A 26,398-nucleotide genomic window follows, 5' to 3' on the forward strand; every position below is an offset into this window, starting at 1 on the left:
AAGAGGTTTGAAAAGAAAGCCCACCTCGTTCGCTTAACAAATCAAATTCCAACTTATGGCAACTCTCGTTCCTCGAGCTCACGTATACACAATCACCCTTGTCAACGACAACACAATCAGCCTTCCATAAGTTTATATTATCATGCATGTCCTATTGTTCCTTTTTATCGTTCTCTTACCCATCCCATCATTCACCAACACAAAGAGGACATGTCATAAATTTCTGGCAGTAGACACATTCAAGTTCATTCAGGTAAATTTTCACACTCAAATCATGTCATTTGATCAGTCAAAATATTAATACAACTCTCTGGTCGGAATATAAAAATTCTGGCAGCATTGCAAAGTTCATTTGAAAAATTCATCATAAATTCATACGATGTCCAATAAGGCTGAAATTTTTACAAGACTCAGAATACACTTCAGAATTTCACATAGGTCAAGAATCACATCAATCAGAGGTCATTTAGTCGGTCAAACAAATTTCGAAACTTTCTGGTCGAGAACACAAGTTACTGACAGAATTGCGCAGTCGACTTCAAACATTTTTCAAAAATTCATTTTTCGACAAAAAGGGCTGAAATTTATACGAGATACAGAGTACACCTCAAAATTCACTCAGCAAAATTGTCATACCAAAATTCGATCGTTTGTTAGGTCAATCACACATCAGGAAATACTGTTCGAACGTCACAGATCTCAGACTCACAATTTTGAAATTAGGGTTTCTCTCCCAATCATCCAAACACAAATTCTCATGCTTATAACACACCATCATGCTTGATAAGACTCTCTTAAATATGTTTGCACATAAACTTAGATCATTCACCAAAGATTCAAACCAAACTTCACACAATTCAATCAAAAATCGCATAACTATCAAAGTTCTCAAGCAAACTCACTTTCCCACCGATTAACTTTGCGATCTATGATTCCTACACCCACTACATGCATGTAGGATTCAAGAACATGGTTCAAACGAAAAGAATGAGGGAAAGTGAAGCTAATATACCCTCTTTGACAAAAATGAATCGGTAGGAACAAGAAACGGTGCGATTCGTCGGAGACTCTTGAAAATAAACTTCAACGGATGCAAGAACAAGAATTGGATGGAGGATTTTTGGAGAGATTGTAGAGAGGGAGGGGGAAAAACGTGTGGAGTGAGGGAGAATGGGGGCTAGGGTTTGTTTAGGTGGTATTTATAGTCTAGGGTTAAGTCCAAAGGTGAAATAATTAATTAATTATGGAGGAATAAAATATAGGCTAATAAATCAATATCCCACAATTAAAAGAAGCCAAATTTTCAAAAATTATGGCTGTAAATTCAACAAGGAATTATTTGATATTTACTTGGAGAGAAATAAATCCACAATTTAGGAAATAAAACAATGGATATTCCACAAACAAGGGAACAAAATAAATTGAATCTCCAAGTAGGAAAGAATGAAGTAAGGCCCGAAAATTTAAGGGGAATTGCACAAGGGAATTATTTAAATCCTCAATTAAATAGAATAGGATTTAAATTTGGTAATTTCTTTATGGGAAAAAGGCTCCCATAAAATAGGTAACAAATAATTATATTCCCACAAGGAAAAATACTAGTGTAGGGCGTGTGACATGAAGGATACAACATAAGGAAATGTTCACATCCCCAATTAATTTGGCATAGGTATTAGTATGGTATTTAATTGAATAAAAAGGGATCCCACAAAATAGGAAACAAATAAATTATCCTCCAAAAATTAGTGAAGGGGCCGAAAATTATTAGGCTTAAATAGCCAAGGAAATATTTCAACTCTCTATTTATTTTGGGTGAAGAAATAATAGGTGGCATGATTTAATTGGATTTATTTCAAAAGAAAGGAGTCAACAAAGCACCAATTAAATCAAAGAAAATAATTCATCCTACTATTTTAAATAGGAGATTTTTGAAACTCCCAAGGATAATAGGCTAGAGTTTGAATTTCATGTAGTACCATTTAGGGATCATTTGGTTTGGATTTAATTTGGATAAATATCCCAAAACAATTAATTAAATACAAGAAATGAAATACTATTTCAATAATTAGGAAGGGCCGAAAATTCCCATGAATTGGCTCGAAAAATATAAATGCATGATCCTACTAATTATTTTCCCCACATTGGAAAATATAAAATATCAAACACTTTATTCCACATCACTCACGATAATTATTTCACGTAATTCACTTAATCTCATAGAAACAAAAGTTTCATAATTGAAAATTTCAAATAAACATATAAAAAGAGTCACAAAAATTTGGGATGTTACATCCTTCCTCTCTAAACAGAAATTTCATCCCGAAATTTGATCGTATCACAGAAATAACTCGGGAAACTCTTCTTTCATTTTATCTTCTAACTCCCACGTGGCTTCCTCGGGACCATGGTGCTTCCACAACACCTTCACGGACGGTATCGATTTGTTTCGTAACTCTTGTACCTTCCGATCTAGGATTGCCTCGGGCCTTTCCTCGTAGTTCATGTCGGGGGTTAGGATCACTTCCTCTTGATGGATCACATGCTTGGGGTCGAACACGTACTTGCGCAACTGCGACACATGGAACACGTTGTGCACGTTCCCAAAGCTGGGAGGTAACGCCAATCGGTACGCTACAGGACCTACTTCATCAATAATCTCATACGGTCCTACAAAACGCGGTTTCAGCTTGCCTTTCACTCCAAACCTCACAAATCCTCTCGTCGGGGATACCTTCAAGAACACTTTGTCACCAACGTCGAATTTGATTTCCGTTCGACGCACATCAGCATACGACTTCTGCCTATCTTGAGCTTCCTTGATCCTTGCGCGGATTTGATGCACAATTTCAGCCATTCCCTTTATCGCGTCGGGGCCTAGCATCTTCCTCTCGCCGACTTCATCCCAATAAAGTGGGGATTGACACTTCCTGGCATACAAGGCTTCATACGGGGCCATATCGATCGTCGCTTGGTAGCTGTTGTTGTAGGCGAATTCAACCAACGGTAGAACAGTTTCCCAACTTTCCCCTCGATCTAAGACAACGGCTCGCAGCATATCCTCAAGCGTTTGAATCGTCCTCTCTGACTGCCCGTCCGATTGCGGGTGATAAGCGGTGCTGAAATTCAGTTGTGTGCCCAATTCATGCTGCAAACTCATCCAAAACTTTGATGTGAACTTCGTATCGCGGTCGGACACAATAGTCTTTGGCACTCCATGCAAATGCACAATCTCATTCACGTACAGCTTTGCTAACTTGTCCACGCCATAAGTAATTCGAATTGGTAAAAAGTGCACGCTTTTCGTTAGTCGATCGATGATCACTCAAATCGCAGTGTTGCCCTTCTGTGACTTCGGCAAACCCGTCACGAAATCTATAGCTACATGCTCCCACTTCCATTCGGGAATTTCGAGTGGTTGCAACTTCCCATATGGCCGTTGGTGTAAGGCCTTCACTTGTTGACATGCTAGACATCGTTCCACATATGACGCTACGTCTCCTTTCATTCCATTCCACCAAAAGTGTTGCTTCAAATCCTGATATATCTTTGTGTTTCCGGGGTGTGCAGTGTAAGGCGTATCGTGCGCTTCACTCAAAATCTCATCCTTTAGCGTCTCATCGCTCGGCACACACAAACGTCCATCGTACGTCAAGGCATTATCCGCCTCCTCACAGAAAAGATCAAGCTTCTCGGCTCTCACCTTCGCACGTAATTCTTCCAACTTCCCATCACGTCGCTGGGCTTCTATGAGCTTGGTTCTCAAATCTGGCTCAATCACTAGTGTCGCCAATCTTGCTTCTACTGTCTCGAGCACTTTCACTATTTCCAATCTCATCTTGTCAAACTCGTGAATCAATACTTCCTCTTGCGTTAGGACATAAGCCAAATGCGGTTGGTTCTTCCTACTCAAAGCATCGGCTACTACGTTCGCCTTGCCCGGATGATAGTGAATACCACAGTCATAGTCTTTCACAATCTCTAACCAACGTCGCTGTCGCATGTTTAGCTCTTTCTGCTCGAAGAAGTACTTGAGACTCTTGTGATCCGTATAGATTTCGCATCTCACTCCATAGAGATGGTGTCTCCAAATTTTCAGTGCATGCACCACTGCTGCTAACTCCAAATCATGAGTCGGAAAGTTCAACTCATTCGGTCTCAACTGTCGGGAAGCATATGCTATTACTTTCCCATCTTGCATTAACACGCATCCTAGTCCTACTTTCGACGCATCCGTATAGACGGCAAAGTCCTTGTCGGGTTCTGGTACCGCTAAGACTAGTGTTGTAGTCAACTTCTCTTTCAACAGTTGGAAACTCGCCTCGCACTCTGGCGTCCAGACCACCTTGATTCCTTTCTTTAACAGTTGCGTCATCGGTCTCGCAATCTTAGAGAATCCTTCAATGAAACGTCGATAGTATCCCGCCAATCCCAAGAAACTACGGATTTCACTCGGCATTTTGGGCGATTTCCAATTCTGCACGGCCTCGACCTTTGTTGGGTCTACTTGAATCCCATTTGCCGTTACAATATGACCAAGAAAGTTCACTCGAGTCAACCAAAACTCACACTTACTAAACTTGGCATAAAATTTCTCCTTTCGCAACATTTCCAACACTGTTTGTAGATGCCCTTCATGTTCCTCCGCATTCTTCGAGTACACTAACACATCGTCGATGAAGACTAACACGAACTTGTCGAGATACTCGTGAAAAACTCGGTTCATCAAATCCATGAAGACAGCCGGGGCGTTCGTCAGCCAAAATGGCATCACGACGAATTCATAATGGCCATATCGAGTGCGAAAAGCAGTCTTAGGCACATCCTCTCATCCGACCTTTAGTTGATGATACCCTGATCTCAAATCCATTTTCGAGAATAGGTCTGTTCCTCGAAGTTGGTCAAACAAATCATCAATCCTCGGCAGTGGGTACTTGTTCTTCAAGGTCATCTTGTTGAGCTCCCGATAGTCGATGCACATCCTCATCGTGCCATCCTTTTTCTTAACGAACAACACTGGCGCTCCCCATGCTGACACACTGGGTCGAATAAAACCCAAGTCTAAAAGTTCTTGCAACTGTATCTTCAACTCGGCCAACTCCTTAGGGGCCATTCGGTATGGCGCCTTCGATACTGGCGCAGACCCTGGTTCTAAGTCGATAGTGAACTCTAACTGTCTGTCGGGTGGCGGTCCTGGCAAAGCTTCGGGAAACACATCAGAAAAATCTCGCACTACTGCCACGTCTTCCACTCTCAAATCCTTCTTTTCCTCTCCATTCAAGTATACGAGATATGCCGGACGTCCTTTCCTTATCATTGTAGTTGCTTGCAATGCGGAGATTATGGAGGTTCGTCGGTTCATGGAGATCCCATACAAGATAGTCGGCTCTTTGCCCGGGGCTTGAAAAGAAATCTGTCTTTCCTTGCAGTAAATCGTCGCATGGTTCTCGGTAAGCCAATTCATTCCTAAGATTATGTCTACGTTCTCCAAAGGCATAACGTGCAAAAGTTGGGCCACTACTCCTTATTCTCCTAACACAAACTCTATGTTCAAGCAAGTTTGCACAAAATCAATCAAACCTCCAACAGGTGAAGACACCCTCAAACCCAAATCAACATGTCTACAAACACGTCCGCATAAAGCGCATTCGAAAAGCTCAACCTCACTCTTTCCTCCAAGTCTAGCATTAAGAACTTGAAAATTGATCAAGCAGTCTTACTTGGATATGAACTGATTTCAAAATTGTAGCAACACTGCTGAAAGTGTCTTAAGCAGAAAGGCTGCAGAATTAATCAAGAAAACAACATCTCTAGCTCAACTCTTTCAGATCTCACTAACTTGCAATAATTGGTTATGATCATATCCACGGAGCTTGAAAGAACATAAGATAGATCGTGAATATAGGGTGGAATCGAATTAAATCTCAAGTCTCATAGTAGGCTACCAAGGTCAAAGGAAGTTTTGAAAGAAAATCTAGTGGATTGAGTTTGTTAAGGCAAGGTACAAAATGTAGGCCTTAACTATGTTTTGTAGAAAGAAAAGTTCTGATATGGAAATGATACGTATAGCGGAACATAACCAAAGGAATTTCACTATGTAAGAAAGAACTTTGACACAACCATGGTTACAAAAGGAAAGGCTGAAAAAAATAGTTCGAAGAAGAATATCCCATAGAAAGCATGTCTGTGAAATGTGAACATATAGAAGGACATAACTGCAAGCAGCCTTAGGGATGAAGTTTAATAGCAAAGGCTCACAAGGTCAAAATATTGTCAGTAAATAATTGGTCAAGGAAGACTACAATCAATCCAGGTGTCCAAAGTTATGAAGGAAAAGGAATAATATGCGTTATTGCAAAGAGTGAGTGAAACAAGACGTTAAATAGACAAGGGCTCACGATTATTTGAAAGGTCCTAAAAGACAACTTCTTAGAATCCAAGTAAGAACTGTTGATTAAAAAGTTTGTTCTAGCTATTAAAATTGCACCTCCTCATTCATCTTTCGCGAGCCAAAACTGGTAACATCGCTCTAGGAACTGTGGATTCCACGCTGAGATTCTTCGTATCGTTGCCACTAATAATTATAGTCGGAATCCATATATTCATAATATTCTTTGCACCTCATAAAAACCATTCTCTTAAAACAAATCTAGACTTAAAACAAATATTCTTTGCCTTCATGACACTTCTAGTCAATTAGGATTCACTAATCTAGACTTAAAACAAAAGAAGACTCTCGGACCAGAGCGAAACACTAAGTTCTGATACCACTCTGTCACGACCGCCCATACTAGGGTTACTACAAACACGGCGATCGTGACCAACATGCATGGACAACGTTTTTAAAAGGAAACTTAATTAACTTAAAGGCAGAAAAAAAAACATTTTTGTTTAAGGGTGGCGAAGCCACAAAGAAAAAAAAGGGGGGGAAAGAAAGAAGAAAAAAAGAAAGATAAAAGAAAATGGTCAGAAAAACGTGGCCACAAAAAGAAAGAGAAGGAATAAGGGTGGCGAAGCCACAAGAAGCTACTGACCAGTTGGAGATCATAGCCAGAAGCGCCAGCCAAGAGAAGCAACAACCAAGAGCCCAAATGCACACAGTTCCCCCACCTCAATAAAGCAGAAATTTTGAACCTAGAGCCTTAGGAACATCCACCCCAAAATATTACAAACCAATAGCCCCGTTACAAGCCTTTAAGCCCTTCAGTAGCTACACGTGAGATCTAAGTCCGAAGCAATCGTGGTTGAGCATATTGAGAGAAATGCAGTCCTAACATTCCTGGTAAGGTATGAGTGACTGAGTGAACCTAGTGTTTGACCGAGAGGTGTGGGCGATCCTGACAAGCGGATATACTGACTGGGAGAGAAAAAGGGGGCGGCGGAAGTTCAAGGCTGTCTAAGGCCGGATTGCACCTGATCCCGAGGGGAGGGATTGTTGAAAATATAGCCCAATTACTGTGTTAATGTGTCTAAGTGTTTTAGTTTTCTTTTATGTGTTTGTCTTTGTTATATGTTTTTCTTTGCGTCATAGTTAGAGTCTAGGGTAGGATAGAGTCTGTCAGGGGAGTAACCAGGCTAGAATTCGACTTACTTCTTTTTGTTTGTTCTTCACGCTTGAGGACAAACATGTGGTAAGTGTGAGCAGTTTGATAAGTCGTATTCTAGGCCTTGGTTACTAGTCAGTATGATGTGCATAATTGATTATATCTGCAAAACAGTTGCTCAAAGTGTGCAGGTTGAGTGTTCTAGCCAGTAGGCAAAGCTTCAGATACTTCAGGTGAAAAGGACGTCAGAACGATTACGTACTGACCAGTATACATGCAAAAATGGCTCGAGATGGAGAAAAAGGATAGCTGGGACTGATCAACCACAATTAAGGGCAAAGAAGTCATCTCGCCACGAGGTTTTACCCTAAAATTAAGGGTAAGCCTCCCTATAAAAGGAAGCCACTTGGAGAGAGAAGAAAGACGGATACTCATTAATCATCATCACTCTTAGGTAGAATTCTCTCGGTAGTTCAGTCCTTCAGCCCAGTCCAGAGCCTCATTCCTCGCCACAACCATGATCACCTGAGTTCCAGAAGCCTCCGGAGTTCCAGACGTTCTTCATCCAGTCAGCAAGATCGTAGTTAGAAAGTTCCATCGCCCGGCGTGGCAAAATACTTTTTATTTCGCTTTCGTAGTTTAAATTGCTTGTTTTCCTTTGCGCTGGATCTTGTTACTTTTGAATTTCTCTGCTTAGAAGTACTTTGATTGAAGATCTGAACATGTTTTATGCTATGAAGTTATTTTCTGTTCAGTTATCTTCGCTGATTTCTTTTCCTTCTGCCCAGTTAGTTTAGATTTAGTGTTTCTGGTTGAGTTGAGTATCGAATCGTATGTTTCCATTTCCGTAGTTTATTGCTCCGAGTTAGTATAGCCTGTTTACTGTTTAATTGCGTAGAGTTTTGTTTCATGCAAGGTGTGGTTATGTGTTTCATATATTCGTTTATGTTGACCAGTAGGCGGAGTTTCAGTTTCGGTGTTCGATCTTTGATTTGGAATTTTTAGTGGTAGATCTGGAATCGTGAGTTGGTAATCTGTGTTTAAATGATGTTGAATCTGGTTTATTTGTTATCTGATTTTAGTTTGTGTTTGTTGAAGAAGATGAAGTCCATATCAAATGTTGGGGACCACTTGTTTCTTTAAAAATGCTTTTTGCTTTTCGTCCTTCACTTTTAATTATACCCAGCAGACCTGTCAGCCTAGTCACCACAACTACCACTACCTTGTGATATTCTGTTTAGCCCAAAATAGAAACCCAGTACTTTTCAAATATTTTCTGTTTCACCATGTCCACGTTCACAACTGCATATCAGAATCCTCTCACACCTCCTAGCCAGTAGGATACCACCTTCAATTTCTTGCCTAGGTAGAGACTCAACCCAAGCGTGGTAGCTAACCAAACTCTCCAGAATATCACCATAATCACTCCAACCGTCACCATCTCTGTGGGATTCGACCCCTACCTTCACTATACTACCCAGTAGAAGAGGGTTGAGGAATTATTGATACCATGTTTTAGGCTTAGCAGGGGATTGTTTCATCCTGATCAGTAGGATACATCCTTTTTTGAACGACACCTACGCAAACCTGCTCTTTCAAGGTACACAACCCATGCATCTATGATGTTGATACTGACGTATGTACGTGGAGCAAGGCTGTGGAAATCAATCTTGAACATGCTCATCGTGTTGTTCTCATAAATCATCTCATAACTGATTTCAAAATCATATTTAATGTTAGTTAAAAGAATTTAATAAGAATATAATTATGTAATTCAAAACTTACTATTCGCTTTCTTCATGTTTCATCAACCAGTACATTATTTCCTTCTCTTCTTTACTCAGTTTTCCTTTTATACTTACTGCTCTGACATTGTAGGGAGAGCACAGTGCTTCAACAATTTTCTTTGTGGTTCTGGCAACTTTCTCCTTTTCAACAGGAGGTTCTTTGGAAACCTTCTTCTTACCTTTGGCCTTTTCCAAAACTTCTTCCCTCTCTTTTAAAACTTCATCATCTCCGGTTTCACCATGTATATCCTCCATGACATTGGATATTATGGCACATGCTATTTCGTCCTTTCATTCAAAAATATAAATTGTTATTGACATAAGGGATATTATTTTATCCAATGGAACTCATATTATCAGCCAAAAGTATCATTTTATCGGCCAAAAATCTAAAGCTATCATTATGAAACAAAAATTTCATTTTATCACTAAACCTATCATTTTATCCACAGAAACTATCATTTTATCATTTTATGCAAAATTATCATTTTATCATTTGAAACTATCATTTTATGATGCAAAAGTATCATTTTAGCACTGAACCCTATCATTTTACCCACTGAAACTATCATTTTATTCAACTAAACTATCATTTTATGCAAAAGTATCATTTTATCATTTGAAACTATCATTTTATTCAACTAAACTATCATTTTATGCAAAAGTATCATTTTATCATTTGAAACTATCATTTTATACCCTTACACTATCATTTTATGATCCAAAAGTATCATTTTTCAAATAAAACAGAGCAACCAAAAAACATCATCAAACCTATATCATCTTAACCATATAAACAATCATTTTATGTACTTAAACTATCATTTTTAAAAGTTACCTCAAATTCATCATTGAGAGACAATTCAACTTATTTCTCTGGAACTTTTTTCTTCTCTTCTCGAGCTGCTTTATTAGCCATTTCCTTCTCTGGAAGTTTTTCCTTCTCCATATCCTTTTTCCGATTAAAATTTTCATTCTCATCAGGAGTTTGGTCATATTCGGGTATGGGAGTGAAGGTAGGGAACTCATTCCTATTTTTCAGAATAAATTCCCTCTCAGCAGCTTTAGTCAGCTCAATCATGATATTGATCCATTCAGGATCATCAATTTCGTCATTGCTCATAGTATGTGACATTGATTTCTGACTTTCTGTAACATTCTGCACACCTTCCTCTCTCACTCCCATTGCGTTTCTTGTCGAATCACATATTATCTTAAAGCTATCAAGCTTCCTTAGTTCACCCGGCACTCCTTGAAGGACATCAAGCATATTCAACATTGACTCTTTACAATCCCTGACAGCTTCCTTCCATTGATCTATGAATGTCTTTTCTTGACTTCCACTTGTTGTCGCCTCTTCCTCATGATCTTTCATCTTCAAAGCTTTTACATCTTCAGGATCATCATCTTCGGATTCAGATTCATCATCTTCGGATTCAGATTCATCAACTTCATTGTAATCTTCATGTGGTTGCTTTTTATATCGGTCATACTTATGACTGTCACGACCGCCCATACTAGGGTTACTACAAACGCGGCGATCGTGACCAACATGCATGTACAACGTTTTTAAAAGGAAACTTAATTAACTTAAAGGCAGAAAAAAAACATTTTTGTTTAAAAAAAAGTTTAAAGTTAAAATTGTACTATTAATTAGAAATGACTCATGATAAAAACTTTTAAAAGAAGCAGCGGAGAAAATAAACTTTAAGAAACCCAATTAACTTCTAAAGTAAAACATTTAATTTAATTCACGGAAAACACCATTTTCAAAGACAACGTAATTACTTGGTTAAAACCTAACACAACCATACATGTTCAAACACAATACGGAAACGATTTAAAGTCTTGAGACATAGTTAATAATATAGCAGCGGAAAAAGGTTTAAAGAGAGTCAAGGATAACGCCTATGTATGAAGACACAACGCATCCTAGGTTCTTAGGCCAACTCAACATCCTCCCCAACATCCTGCTCAACCTGCACATAAGAAAAATAATATGCAAGGCTGAGTACTTGTTGTACTCAATGGGCTTATGCCGAAAACAGTTTATATTAGTTATGTCATCCATACCAGTGATCTCGAGTTTTATATGTAAAGAAATATCACGAGAGCACAAAAACATTTCAAGTCTGGCCAGACAATTTATCTCCCCACTTTTCACATCATTCCATCAATCACAATCATCATATCACAGTGCGACGAAAGTGTGGCCACACTATTCGCCCACGAGACCGGCCGACTAGCAAGGACGGCTCACTATCCCACCAGTGTACACAGCCTGATAGGGTTTGCGGCCCTACTCAGGCCCGAATTCGTTTCACAACACAGCCCTATAGCCTAACGGAGCAAGCTCAGACGAACTAGGCATCAGGCAACAATCTCACAAACAAAAACATAGCATGACATAACAGTTAAACCACCCTTATAACACCACGTAATATTTTCAGAAAATAAAGAGGTTTGAAAAGAAAGCCCACCTCGTTCGCTTAACAAATCAAATTCCAACTTATGGCAACTCTCGTTCCTCGAGCTCACGTATACACAATCACCCTTGTCAACGACAACACAATCAGCCTTCCATAAGTTTATATTATCATGCATGTCCTATTGTTCCTTTTTATCGTTCTCTTACCCATCCCATCATTCACCAACACAAAGAGGACATGTCATAAATTTCTCAACACGTCACACATAATCACATCATAGGATACCTTCTCAAATCATACATGCACCAAGTAATTCATCAAAACTTAGCAATAAGTGATATTTTCACATATCAGCAAAACTGGCAGAACTGTGCGGTTGGTTTGTAAAAATCACCAAAAATTCATCCGACCTCATATGAAGCTAAACTTTTGTCACAACACAGTAGACACATTCAAGTTCATTCAGGTAAATTTTCACACTCAAATCATGTCATTTGATCAGTCAAAATATTAATACAACTCTCTGGTCGGAATATAAAAATTCTGGCAGCATTGCAAAGTTCATTTGAAAAATTCATCATAAATTCATACGATGTCCAATAAGGCTGAAATTTTTACAAGACTCAGAATACACTTCAGAATTTCACATAGGTCAAGAATCACATCAATCAGAGGTCATTTAGTCGGTCAAACAGATTTCGAAACTTTCTGGTCGAGAACACAAGTTACTGACAGAATTGCGCAGTCGACTTCAAACATTTTTCAAAAATTGATTTTTCGACAAAAAGGGCTGAAATTTATACGAGATACAGAGTACACCTCAAAATTCACTCAGCAAAATTGTCATACCAAAATTCAATCGTTTGCTAGGTCAATCACACATCAGGAAATACTGTTCGAACGTCACAGATCTCAGAATCACAATTTTGAAATTAGGGTTTCTCTCCCAATCATCCAAACACAAATTCTCATGCTTATAACACACCATCATGCTTGATAAGACTCTCTTAAATATGTTTGCACATAAACTTAGATCATTCACCAAAGATTCAAACCAAACTTCACACAATTCAATCAAAAATCGCATAACTATCAAAGTTCTCAAGCAAACTCACTTTCCCACCGATTAACTTTGCGATCTATGATTCCTACACCCACTACATGCATGTAGGATTCAAGAACATGGTTCAAACGAAAAGAATGAGGGAAAGTGAAGCAAATATACCCTCTTTGACAAAAATGAATCGGTAGGAACAAGAAACGGTGCGATTCGTCGGAGACTCTTGAAAATAAACTTCAACGGATGCAAGAACAAGAATTGGATGGAGGATTTTTGGAGAGATTGTAGAGAGGGAGGGGGAAAAACGTGTGGAGTGAGGGAGAATGGGGGCTAGGGTTTGTTTAGGTGGTATTTATAGTCTAGGGTTAAGTCCATAGGTGAAATAATTAATTAATTATGGAGGAATAAAATATAGGCTAATAAATCAATATCCCACAATTAAAAGAAGCCAAATTTTCAAAAATTATGGCTGTAAATTCAACAAGGAATTATTTGATATTTACTTGGAGAGAAATAAATCCACAATTTAGGAAATAAAACAATGGATATTCCACAAACAAGGGAACAAAATAAATTGAATCTCCAAGTAGGAAAGAATGAAATAAGGGCCGAAAATTTAAGGGGAATTGCACAAGGGAATTATTTAAATCCTCAATTAAATAGAATAGGATTTAAATTTGGTAATTTCTTTATGGGAAAAAGGCTCCCATAAAATAGGTAACAAATAATTATATTCCCACAAGGAAAAATACTAGTGTAGGGCGTGTGACATGAAGGATACAACATAAGGAAATGTTCACATCCCCAATTAATTTGGCATAGGTATTAGTATGGTATTTAATTGAATAAAAAGGGATCCCACAAAATAGGAAACAAATAAATTATCCTCCAAAAATTAGTGAAGGGGCCGAAAATTATTAGGCTTAAATAGCCAAGGAAATATTTCAACTCTCTATTTATTTTGGGTGAAGAAATAATAGGTGGCATGATTTAATTGGATTTAATTCAAAAGAAAGGAGTCAACAAAGCACCAATTAAATCAAAGAAAATAATTCATCCTCCTATTTTAAATAGGAGATTTTCGAAACTCCCAAGGATAATAGGCTAGAGTTCGAATTTCATGTAGTACCATTTAGGGATCATTTGGTTTGAATTTAATTTGGATAAATATCCCAAAACAATTAATTAAATCCAAGAAATGAAATACTATTTCAATAATTAGGAAGGGCCGAAAATTCCCATGAATTGGCTCGAAAAATATAAATGCATGATCCTACTAATTATTTTCCCCACATTGGAAAATATAAAATATCAAGCACTTCATTCCACATCACTCACGATAATTATTTCACGCAATTCACTTAATCTCATAGAAACAAAAGTTTCATAATTGAAAATTTCAAATAAACATATAAAAAGAGTCACAAAAATTTGGGATGTTACAATGACCGAGACCAAAATCTGAACCACTTATTTCTGTTCTTTGCCTTTCTTTCAGCAGTTCGGTAGTCCAACCCTTAACTGTTGGATAGCATCTTAGCACCATTTTTTTTTCAAACAAAATTCTGTCGACGTAACAGGCCTACATTAACAAAAACTAAATATTAGTTTTTCTGTAAATAGATTCATAGACAATGAAAAAAATATATTCTTACCACTACAAAGATAACTGGTCCTGTAAATATCTTTGTTGTGTTTCTTTTCCATCTCTTTTGTGTTTCAAGCAATTTGGATATGACATAGCTACACCAATTGTATTTTTTGATCTTCTCCACATCAGCTATGTAATCTAAAACTTGTGGGCTCTGATTTCCATCAGCAGGGGTGTTGATCAAAGCATACTCCACCAGAATCATAAAATTCCTTTTGAACCACTCACCACCTTCTTCGTCTTTCATCATCTGCTCTACAACATACGCTGGAACCATATTTTTTTCTCAACCTTTACAGAATCTAGCAATTTCACTTTTGATGTTGATATTTTTCTGAAATTTGATCATACTCATAGGTAAAGATCCCATCGGGAACCCAAGAGTAATATGAACATCTTCATCATCTAAAAATAGTGATTCCTCGTTGTTCAATTTAATTGAACAACTTTTATGGTTAAAGTTGTAAATCAGATAATAAGCCAATGATCTTGGGAAACTTCTTATTTTGAAGTTTAGGAGTGCGCCAAACCCAAACTCTCTTACATCTCTTTTTTTATTCTTGTTTAGAGTTTCGAGCATGTTTACGAAGAAGTCAGTATTCCTTCTTCCTGCCAAAGTCGGTGAGTGAATGGCTGTATCATCTTGAATAACTATTTTCTTGCACTTCTTTGCAGCTGCCTTCTTCTTACTTGCATCATCATTCTTTCTTTTCTTGTTATTTTTTATACTTTCTATTTCATCTGCTAATAGTCTATCATCATCAGCAGCATCAGCATTACCTAATACACAAAAGATTTCAGTGTGTTAAACGGTTTATGTCATTATATTAAGTCAAAGTATCATTTTATCCCCAGAAACTATCATTTTAGCCCCTGAAACTATCATTTTATCCCCTGAAACTTTCATTTTATCAAGTGCAACTAGTAAGTTTATCATTTTACCTACTGAAACTATCATTTTATTCCAAGAAACTATCATTTTATCATTTTATGCAAAATTATCATTTTATCACTGAACCTATCATTTTACACACTGAAACTATCATTTTATCCCCTGAAACTATCATTTTATCCCCTGAAACTATCATTTTATCAAGTGCAACTATCATTTTACCTTCTGAAACTATCATTTTCAATGTAGAGATTTATCATTAATACACAAAAGATTTATCGTTTTACCTTCTGAAACCATCACTAAATGTCTATCATCATGATCAGCACCAGCAGCAGGAATGTTTGTTCCTAATACACAAAAGATTTCAGTGTGTTAAACAATTTATGTCATTATATAAAGTAAAAGTATCATTTTATCCACTGAAACTATCATTTTATCCCCTGAAACCATCATTTTATCAAGTGCAACTATAATTTTATCAAGTGTAACTAGTAAGTTTATCATTTTACCCACTGAAACTATCATTTTATTCCCCGAAAATATCATTATTTTATGCAAAAGTATCATTTTATCATTTGAAAACTATCATTTTATGATGTAAAAGTATCATTTTATCACTGAACCTATCATTTTATCCCCTGAAACTATCATTTTACACACTGAAACTATCATTTTATAACCTGAAACTATCATTTTATCACCTGGAACTATCATTTTATCCCCTGAAACCGTCATTTTATCAAGTGCAACTATAATTTTATCCCCTGAAACTATCATTTTACCTTCTGAAACCATCATTAAGAGTCTAACATCATCATTAGCAACAGCATCAGGAATGTTGTTTCCTAATACACAAAAGATTTCAGTGTGTTAAACGATTTACGTCATTATATAAAGTCAAAGTATCATTTTAGCACCTGAAACTATCATTTTATCACATGAAACTATCATTTTATCACCTGAAAATATCATTTTATCACCTGAAACTATCATCTACTAAATTTCAATGACTTCAAAATAGGAGAGAGAGCAAAACTTGTCACTTAAGTAGAACAAAACACTACTCACAAAATCAGCACTCAAATAAACTTCTTCGAATCTGCATTACTGCTGCACACATTTTTCTAAACCAAAGCGTTTTAATAAGGTTAGGAGGTTAGGATATGGTTGCAGATACTGATAAACTAACGGATCTCAACTTTTCGCTTTATCAATATGAGTTTTGCCGCTATAGTCACACATTTGCTATAGACACTGATAAACTTCTTCGAATAAACTGCTGATTTAGAATAAAAAAACAGCTGAGTTAGGATATGAGTTTCGTATTGATGATACAAAACCAAGTATGAAGTAAATTCGAAGTAAATTCATCATGCTGTCATATTTAACTCTAAATCTACACTAAAAAACTATAGAATCTAAAAAAAGGAGAATCGCAGGCAAAATGATAAAATCGAGCAAAAACAAAAGTGAAATAAGTAAAAAACTTCATCCAACCTTTCTTCGATGATGCTTGAGCGTTTCCCGACGTCATCTGGATTGATTTACCTTCGAAACTGAAGAAACTACGGTTTGAATGCGATCGGAGAGTTTGGAAGCGATTCGGAAGGTTTGGAAACGATTCGAAGGGTTTGAGTGTCAGAGAAATCAAATTTAACATCTAGTTCACGTTTTCTATCGACGCGCCAATTTGAAAAATAAATGACAATTTTGCCCTTATATATTTTATTAATTATTTATCCCCACTTTATTAAAATAACCACAAAATACTCCAACTTATAAAAAAATAGTGTTAGGTATAAAATGATAGTTCAATCCTTTAAAAGTTTGGATTTGTTAAAAGTTCAATCCTTTCAAAAGTATCATTTTATCAACTCAGAGTATCATTCTATCAATCAGAAAAATCATTTTATCGGCTGCAAGTATCATTTTATCATTTTATATGTTAGAAATATGATTTTATAAACACAAGTATCATTTTATCAACTAAGAGTATCATTCTATCCGGTAAAACTATCATTTTAAACAGTAAACCTATCATTTATAAGCCAAAAGTATCATTTTAACTACCAATCATTGGCTTCAAAGCATCATTACAAACAGGAATGTATATAACTACATATCAGTAAAAGTATCATTTTATCAACTCAGAGTATCATTCTATCAGTCAAAACTATCATTTTATGTTGTAAACCTAACATTTATAAGCCAAAAGTATCATTTTATCAACTTAAAGTATCATTCTATCCGGCAAAACTATCATTTTATCATTTTTTTTGTCATTTTATCAGCTTATATGCCATTTCTTGAGCTTATTTATCATTTTATAAAGTTAGATTATCATTTCATCAGGTTAAAGTTTCATTTTATGACGAATGTATCATTTTATAAATAAAAAGTATCATTTTATAAATAAAAAGTATCATTTTATCAATTCAAAGTATCATTCTATCAGTCTGAAATATCATTTTATCGGTTCAGAGTATCATTTTGTCATTTTATCCCGCAAAATTCAGAGTATCATTCTATCGGCAAAAGGATCATTTTATCAACTCAGAGTATCATTCTATCAGTCAAAACTATCATTTTATGCAGTAAATCTAACATTTATAAACAAAAGTATCATTTTATCAACTTAAAGTATCATTATATCAGTCAGAAATATCATTTTATCGGCTGCAAGTATCATTTTGTCATTTTATAGGTTAGAAATATGATTTTATAAACAAAAGTATCATTTTATCAACTAAGAGTATCATTCTATCCGGTAAAACTATCATTTTAAACAGTAAACCTATCATTTATAAGCCAAAAGTATCATCTTAACTATCAATCATTGGCTTCAAAGCATCATTACAAACAGGAATGTATATAACTACATATAAGTAAAAGTATCATTTTATCAACTCAGAGTATCATTCTATCCGTCAAAACTATCATTTTATGTTGTAAACCTAACATTTATAAGCCAAAAGTATCATTTTATCAACTTAAAGTATCATTCTATCCGGCAAAACTATCATTTTATCATTTTTTTGTCATTTTATCAACTTATATGCCATTTCTTCAGCTTATTTATCATTTTATAAAGTTAGATTATCATTTTATCAGGTTAAAGTTTCATTTTATGACAAATGTATCATTTTATAAATAAAAAGTATCATTTTATCAATTCAAAGTATCATTCTATCAGTCTGAAATATCATTTTATCGGTTCAGAGTATCATTTTGTCATTTTATCCCGCAAAATTCAGAGTATCATTCTATCGGCAAAAGTATCATTTTATCAACTCAGAGTATCATTCTATCAGTCAAAACTATCATTTTATGCAGTAAATCTAACATTTATAAACAAAAGTATCATTTTATCAACTTAAAGTATCATTCTATTAGTCAGAAATATCATTTTATCGGCTGCAAGTATCATTTTGTCATTTTATAGGTTAGAAATATGATTTTATCTACTGCGAGTAACATTTATCATTTTATAAACTCAGAGTATCATTCTATCCGGCAAAACTATCATTTTATATAGTAAACCTAACATTTATAAGCCAAAAATATCTATCATTTTATCGGCTGAAATTATCATTTTATCGGCTGAAAGTATCAGTTTATATCAAATGGCTTCAATCTGCCTTCTCATTGAATCTACCACAATTTCTTGAATCATGATGACCCATCTCATGACATTTACCACACCGTCGTTTTGGCTTATTTGTTTTCTTTATTGCACTCTCCCTCTTTGATACCCTGTCACTAGCCGATCCTTTGGTACGAACAACATCTGGAGGATGTACATCAATTACATCAGGTACTGCCATTCTATAAAAATTCTCAACCATCTTTTTCTTTTCAATGACTGAAGGTGTTGCACAATTTCCAAATATATGCTCTTCCAAATCATCAAGACCAGTACATAACAAAGACAGATGATCCATACTTCCCTCAGACTTTTGGACTAATCGATAAAAGTTGGAGAACAACTTTTTCTTAACTTCTTGCTTTTCATCCAAATCTGCAAGGTAAAAGATAACATTATTACAATAAATATTATCATTTCAATGACTGAAAAATAGAGTTTTTACAAATAAGGTTAAAATTGGAGCTCACGTTCAAATGATAGTTGCTCCTCAAATGGTAGACCATGGGCTGCCTTTAGTAAAGAGCTCTTCAACCACCTTCGATCAAAATATTTCTCAGGAATGAGATTAGCAGACTTATTCTTCAACAAACAAAATATATGACAGCATAACAAACCAATTCTGGAAAACTTCTTACAACTACAGTCGAATGTGTCTTGCTTACAATCATACTTAACATCCCATGGTCTACCATATTGGTCCTTGACCTTATGCATCTTGATGTTATCCTCAACAGTTATCGAAACAATCTCACATACCATACTTATTTCCTTTTGTACATGTTTGAAAATAGAATCAGTGTAGATTGTAGAAGCATGCTTCTCAATAGGCAATTGGGTTGACAAATCAGGAATAGTTGAGTAATCCAAGTAGTTCAATCGTGAATTGACATTCCTTTGATCTCCCACATCACAGTTAAAGAAATTGATGAACTGTACAAGATTTGCACGAGGCTTTGTGTAGTTTTTAAAAAAGCTATTCTCTGATTCAGACATCGATGTAGTCCTAAGAAGCGACCCCATGGGAAAATCTCGAAAATAAGCAGGAACCCAGAATTCTCTATCTTCAAACATCGATCCAAACCAGTGGACGTCTTCTAATCCATACCCTTCCATAATATCATTCCATATTATATTAAACTCATCAGGCTCTAACAAATCAGACCAAACACATGCATTAAACTCTTTTTTGAAATCTTCACTACCAAGCAAGAATTTGGGCAACTTATCTGACACCTTAACCATAATATGCCACATTCACCATCGGTGCCTTGTTTGTAAAAGTACTTGTTGAAGAGCAAGTTTCATCCCCCAGTCTTGATCAGTGATAATCATTTTGAGTGCAACCTGTTGGGGTTTGGTGCCCCTTGCACAGCGGAAGTCATGCATTCACAAATAAATCATACATATGGATCTATTTGACCGATTATGGGATTAATTGATTCACATGTTAAACATTGAATTGCATACAAGAACGCACAAAAATTATGCTTAAGGAATTAAAATCCTAATTCATGATATTCTACGGTTTAGGATTACCGATCTGATTCTCCAAAGAATCGACGATTGCTTGCGCCTTCTCCACGTGATGATCTTTGTACTCAACCACGAATCTTCTAATATGTATCCCGAACTCAGATAATGACCTTTGGGTGGGCAAAACTTGTCAGAATCGAAAAGGACTTGATTAGAAAGGAGACAAAATATCAGCTTTGTCAAAAATCAATTTTGTTCGTCCACTCCCAGAGGGGAGCACGAAAATTAACTCTTAATTATTATTGAATGTCTTTTCTAATCTCTTTTTATATAGAGTTATGATAGGCCAGATTAGGGATCCATGGAGGTTGGACTTGGGCCAAACCTGTTGGAATTTTACTAATTAAATTGAGCCCCAATTAAATACAAGTCCAATAGAATATTATTATCATCCACTATAGTATAATAATATTGACTGCCCGTCCAATCCCAAATTATGAGTAATCCGGGCTTTACCTCTTTAATTTATTATTTCATGTGTTTAAGATATAAATATCCATTAATTAATTTAAGTCTGCTATTTGACTTTAATTAATTACTATATTTTTCCAAGAGTTGTCTAGTTCAAAATCTTTATTTATTATTCTGGAATAAATTCCAACCGGCCGGGTTTCTGAATAATAAAACCTTTTTCGATCACCTCTTGAGGATATTATCAAGCTGGACTCACCTAGCACACGATTCATTGCAATAACAATACTAGCACCTCTAGACATTGACCACCACTATCCAAGATACCAGGATTCTTGGATTGCGAAAAATCCGCACCATTTGATAAATCAAAGTAGTGCATAATCAATATCGTATGCTCAATGTTATGTCAACAATGATTAAGAAATAACAATCACCGAGACCTCGTCTTTCAGTAAATAGCAAGAAAGACTTATCTCAACTGTTAGATCCTTCAGTGCTATACCACACCAGTGTCGTTTATTTCCTAAGGTAAGAAAACATGTGGACTGACACTGCAACCTTTCACGATAGGTAGCCAAAGCCTATCTAGGTTGTGAAATTCTATTTCTCTTCTACAAAGGACCGACTGCGTCACCTTCTGTGAACGTCGTTCACGACCAGTCTACTATGCAGAAGAATTAGACTTATTTTCTTATTATACATTTAAATGTTTGAGAAACATCTTATAAATGCACAAGCAAACACCAATGCGATAAAATTAATTCTTCTCGCCTTGGGTTAAAAGTGGATTGTAGTGTTTATTGTATACAAGCAATTCTATCCGTGCAACATGCTCGAAATATGCTTTTCTGTATACCAATCCTAACAATCTCCCACTTATACTCAAAATCATGCTTTCGAGTATACCCACTGCCAAAACTCTCCCACTTATACTCTAAGCAGGTCTCGGGCCATGATACATCGAACTACCATACTTTTCACCTCATGCGTAAAACATGTTGCCATATAGGCATTTTGTGAAAAATTCTGCCAGGTTGTTCTCTGATGATATCTTGGAAACCATAACGTCTTGCTGCGCACTTAATCCTTAATTAATTTCATACTTCATCTCTATGTGATTGCTTAGCTTTATCAGATCGTGTTTCCCTCGAGTTAGACACCTGGCTAGAGTAATCATAACAAAATATAATACTCATAGGCATACTCGGATTCACGGTCAAAGCTATCAGGAAATTACTGAGATGAACAACTACCTTAGCAGTTTCCTAAGAAACTACACTTGTAATTTTCACGATAGAGTCTGTGATGTAATCACACTCCTTCATGACTCAGTTTTCAACTCCTAACGTTAACACATAGTCAGAGGATAACTCGATCATCAATCAATTATAAAATTGAGTCGATGTAACCTAAAGGACATAACATGGATGTCTGGTAAATTAGAGCATACCGTTTAGTCTTTTTCAAGCACTATAGTATATTCTTTACCAATCCAATGTCCTTGGCCATGGTTAATATGATATCAAGCTTCTATGCCAAAAGCAAAGCTAATATCTAACTTAATACACATCATAGCATATATGAGACTTCCAATTATGGAACTTGTCTCATTTTTCTTGATCTCATTCAATATCGAAAAACACTTGACTAGAGACAAAATAATCCCGTCTAGAAAAAGAAAAACCTTTTTCTTGGAATTTTCAATGCTAAAGTGTCTAAGTATTGTGTAGATGTAGGATTCTTTAAGAAAACATACATTCTTTTTCTAGCATCTAATGACACAGATGCTTAGAATGTAACTAGATTATCTTAAATCCATCATCCTTAAACTGGGTAGACGACCAGTTTCCTACGCTAGATAACCCTCTTAGTTGTTTATCAACTTTTTAGATGTCATCATCATAGAGTATCAAGAATACCAAATATAGTGCACTTTCAACTTTCTTGCCCTGTATTACATAACCATTAAGATGTTTCATGCAGATGATCTCCTCAAGACTTCTACTTAAAGAAAACTGTCTTGACAATCATAGTACATACATCCTAATTTATGTAGGCTACAATAGACAATATACAGACCGACTTAGACAAAAATGGCAGGCGAGAATATAATTCTCTGTGGGTATAACTCTTTGCCATTATTCTAGCCTTTTGAGATCCATGCTTACACTTGCAGGTCCACTAGCTCCCACTGACTGAAATAGTCTATGGGTAGTATCGCAAGTCTTGCAAACATTCTTGTCTATTTAAGATTGTTATTCAGAATCTATCATCTTATCAAGAATGATTATCTGAATAAGTCATTGCGTCTATCCCTGCTGGAAAATTCGAAGTAGGGGAACTCAGGGACACTTCCGTCTATAGTCCATATACCGGGGAAAGCAAATGTGAGCAAGGTCACACTACGATCTAGAACATCATACAAGGGACCTGAGATGAAGAAGCCGGTAGGAGAGCCGTGTGCAAAGGATGAAATCTGGAGAAAGGGAGTAGGAGGGCCAAACCCTCAAGTGATGGAACCAGTACAAATTGGAAAGGACTCGTGTGAGAGTGAAAAGGAAGGAGACCTATTGCCTGGGAGGAATGGCCATAACAAAATTGGGTCAGTTACTGAGCCCCCAACCGGAGCGGAAGGAGAGAATTCCGAGGAGATCATCGAAATTCCAAGGAGGGTGGCGAAGGGAGAAAAGTCGTCCCCATATCGTTTTGTAAAAAAAAGAAAAAATGAGGACCCCGTGGATTATTCGTCCATATTTGGGAAGCTGGATGTCACCATACAGTTCCTCCAGGCTGTGAAGCTGCCCCCATTAGGGAAATTCATCAAAGATTTCATCACAAGAAAAGCCAAGGGGGACGGGAAAATCGTGGTGGAAGGAATAGCTTCAGCTATTGTCCAGGAGAAGCACCCACCCAAGAGAGCCGACCCAGGTATGTTCACTCTTCCCATAATCATTGAAAATGAAAAAATTGGCCATGCAATGTGCGACTTAGGAGCATCCATAAATGTCATGCCTTTTTCGATATACAATCGTTTGAAGGGAGTGAGGTTAACAAGCACTAAAGTTTTAATTCAACTGGCTAATATGTCATGCATTAATCTTGAGGGTGTCTTAGAGAACGTGTTAGGAAAGGTGCATGATTTTCTGTATCTTCCTGACTTTTATGTGATCAAAATGAGTGAACCTGAAGCTAGGGAGTCTAGTGGAATACTTCTAGGAAGACCTTTCTTGAGAACAACAAAAACGATTGTAGACATGGCTGAGGGAACAATATGCATAGATTTTCATGGCGAAAAATTCACATTCAATATTGATGAATCTATGAGGAAACCCATTGATTCTGAGAATCTATGCTATGTTGATATGATTGACCCAATAGTCCAAGAATACTTTGAGGCTGAGTTATTGCAGGGAAAACTTCAGGCCTTAGATTTGTATGAGCAGGCAGACGCGGACTTCGCTGCATGGTGTGAATTAATCAAAAGTCAGGAGCTTACTGACGAGGAAGTCTAGTAAGCTATTAAGGAATTCTGTCATAAGCCAGAGTTCGCAGGAACCACGAGTGCTAAGCTATCGGCTAGTACAGAAGGTACTGATGAGTTAGAAACAGAGAGAGAAGACGAATTAGAGAGAAATCCTTTGCCGTCAGATACACTCCCCCACAAATTGAATTGAAGAAATTGCCAGCCAATCTGAAATACGCCTACCTAGGGGAGGAAGATTCACTCCCAGTGATTATCTATAGCAAGCTGACAGAGGAACAGGAGGCAAGACTACTGGTCGTGCTGAGCAAGAATAAGAAAGCCATCGGGTGGAGTCCAGATATGTGTATGCACCATATCAGGTTGGAAGAAGGAGCTAAAGCAACCCGAGAGCCACAACAGAAGTTGAATCTGAATATGGGGGAAGAGGTTTTGAAAGAAGTTATGAAGTTATTGTCATTGGGGATTATCTACTTGGTGCCTGATAGCGAGTGGGTCAGTCCAGTCCATATGGTTCGTAAGAAGTCAGGGATCCAGGTGGTGAAGAATGACAAGAACGAATTGGTACCCACCCGTTTAGTTACTAGTTGGCAGATGTGTATAGACTATCGCAAGCTGAACGGTGCCACCAGGAAGGACCACTTCCCCTTGCCGTTCATCGACCAATTGTTGGAGCGGTTGGCTGGGAGGCAATATTTCTATTTTCTGGACGGATACAGCGGCTACTTCCAGATCTACATGGATCCTGAAGACCAGGATAAGACCATGTTTACCTGCCGTTTGGAACCTATGCATATAGGCGGATGCCGTTCGGTCTGTGTAATGCTCCAGGAACGCTTCAACGCTGCATGATGAGCATTTATTCCGATTTGATCGAAGATTGTATAGAAATCTTCATAGACGACTTCACAGTCTACGGAGACTCTTTTGACTCCTGTCTACGCCACCTAGACGTGGTTCTGGAGAGATGCCAAGCAACGAACCTGGTCCTAAATTTCAAAAAATGTCATTTTATGGTTACAGAAGGTATCGTGTTAGGACATGTGGTGTCAGATAGGTGAATCCAAGTGGATCAAGCCAATGTCGAAGTTATATCAAAGCTCCCATTCCCTACCAACCTAAAGGAGATAAGAGTTTTTCTGGGGCATGCAGGTTTTTATAGAATGTTCATTAAGGATTTTTCCAAAATCGCCCAACCTCTTACCAGACTCCTCCAGAAAGATGTCGAGTTTGTCTTTGACGAGCATTGCGAGGCTGCTTTCAACCTCCTCAAGGAAAATCTGATATCCACACCAATCATTCGGGCACCTGACTGGGATCACCCCTTCGAGGTGATGTGCGACGCCAGTGACTATACAGTGGGAGCTGTCTTGGATCAGAAGATTGAGGGAAAGAGATATGTGATATTCTATGCGTCGAAAACCCTAAACCAAGCCCAGCGAAACTACGACACCACTGAGAAAGAAATGTTAGCCGTGGTGTATTCGTTCGAGAAGTTCTGACAGTATTTATTGCCAAGAAGGAATCAAAGCCTGGACTGATCAGATGGGTACTTATCCTACAAGAGTTTGATTGGGACGTGGAAGACAAGCGATGAGTTGAGAACAAGGTAGCAGATCATTTAAGTAGAATCGTGCAAGAAGGGAGCAACGAATCTGTGCAGGACAGATTCCCAGAGGAACACCTGTGTGAAGTGGTTTTCTCTGCCAGAGCAATCGACCGGAAATAAGTTATGAATCTTACTGGTAAGGATGTAACAGCCAAATGAAAAGAAAAATTTGGGCAGGGGCCATGGCTTGCCGATCTAGTGAACTACCTAGTAACAGGGGAACTCCCAAATGAGCCTAGCGTTATAAAGGCCCAGAAATTGAAAATCAGAAGTGAAGAAAAATACTACTTTTGGGATGATCCATACCTGTGGAAAGTAGGAGCCGACCAAGTCATAAGAAGGTGAATCCCTG

At 37.0% G+C, this 26,398-nt stretch overlaps 2 protein-coding genes across 2 annotated transcripts; both read right to left on the reverse strand.

Annotated features, from left to right (window-relative positions):
• Positions 1 to 9,252: 9,252 nt before the first annotated feature.
• LOC121780410 lies at positions 9,253 to 10,942 on the reverse strand. The gene is made up of 2 exons (XM_042178036.1): positions 10,167 to 10,942; positions 9,253 to 9,616 (listed from the first exon to the last, which is right to left on the reverse strand). The coding sequence occupies exon 1, from the start codon at positions 10,884 to 10,886 to the stop codon at positions 10,197 to 10,199; it is 690 nt and encodes a 229-aa protein (XP_042033970.1). The 5' UTR covers positions 10,887 to 10,942; the 3' UTR covers positions 9,253 to 9,616; positions 10,167 to 10,196.
• A 3,812-nt stretch (positions 10,943 to 14,754) lies between these two features.
• LOC121776887 (protein FAR1-RELATED SEQUENCE 5-like) lies at positions 14,755 to 20,251 on the reverse strand. The gene is made up of 4 exons (XM_042174040.1): positions 19,477 to 20,251; positions 16,146 to 16,208; positions 15,648 to 15,710; positions 14,755 to 15,248 (listed from the first exon to the last, which is right to left on the reverse strand). The coding sequence occupies exons 1-4, from the start codon at positions 20,249 to 20,251 to the stop codon at positions 14,755 to 14,757; spliced, it is 1,395 nt and encodes a 464-aa protein (XP_042029974.1).
• Positions 20,252 to 26,398: the final 6,147 nt, after the last annotated feature.

Source organism: Salvia splendens, chromosome 2 (assembly GCF_004379255.2).
Source record: "Salvia splendens isolate huo1 chromosome 2, SspV2, whole genome shotgun sequence".
NCBI classification, from domain to species: domain Eukaryota; kingdom Viridiplantae; phylum Streptophyta; class Magnoliopsida; order Lamiales; family Lamiaceae; genus Salvia; species Salvia splendens.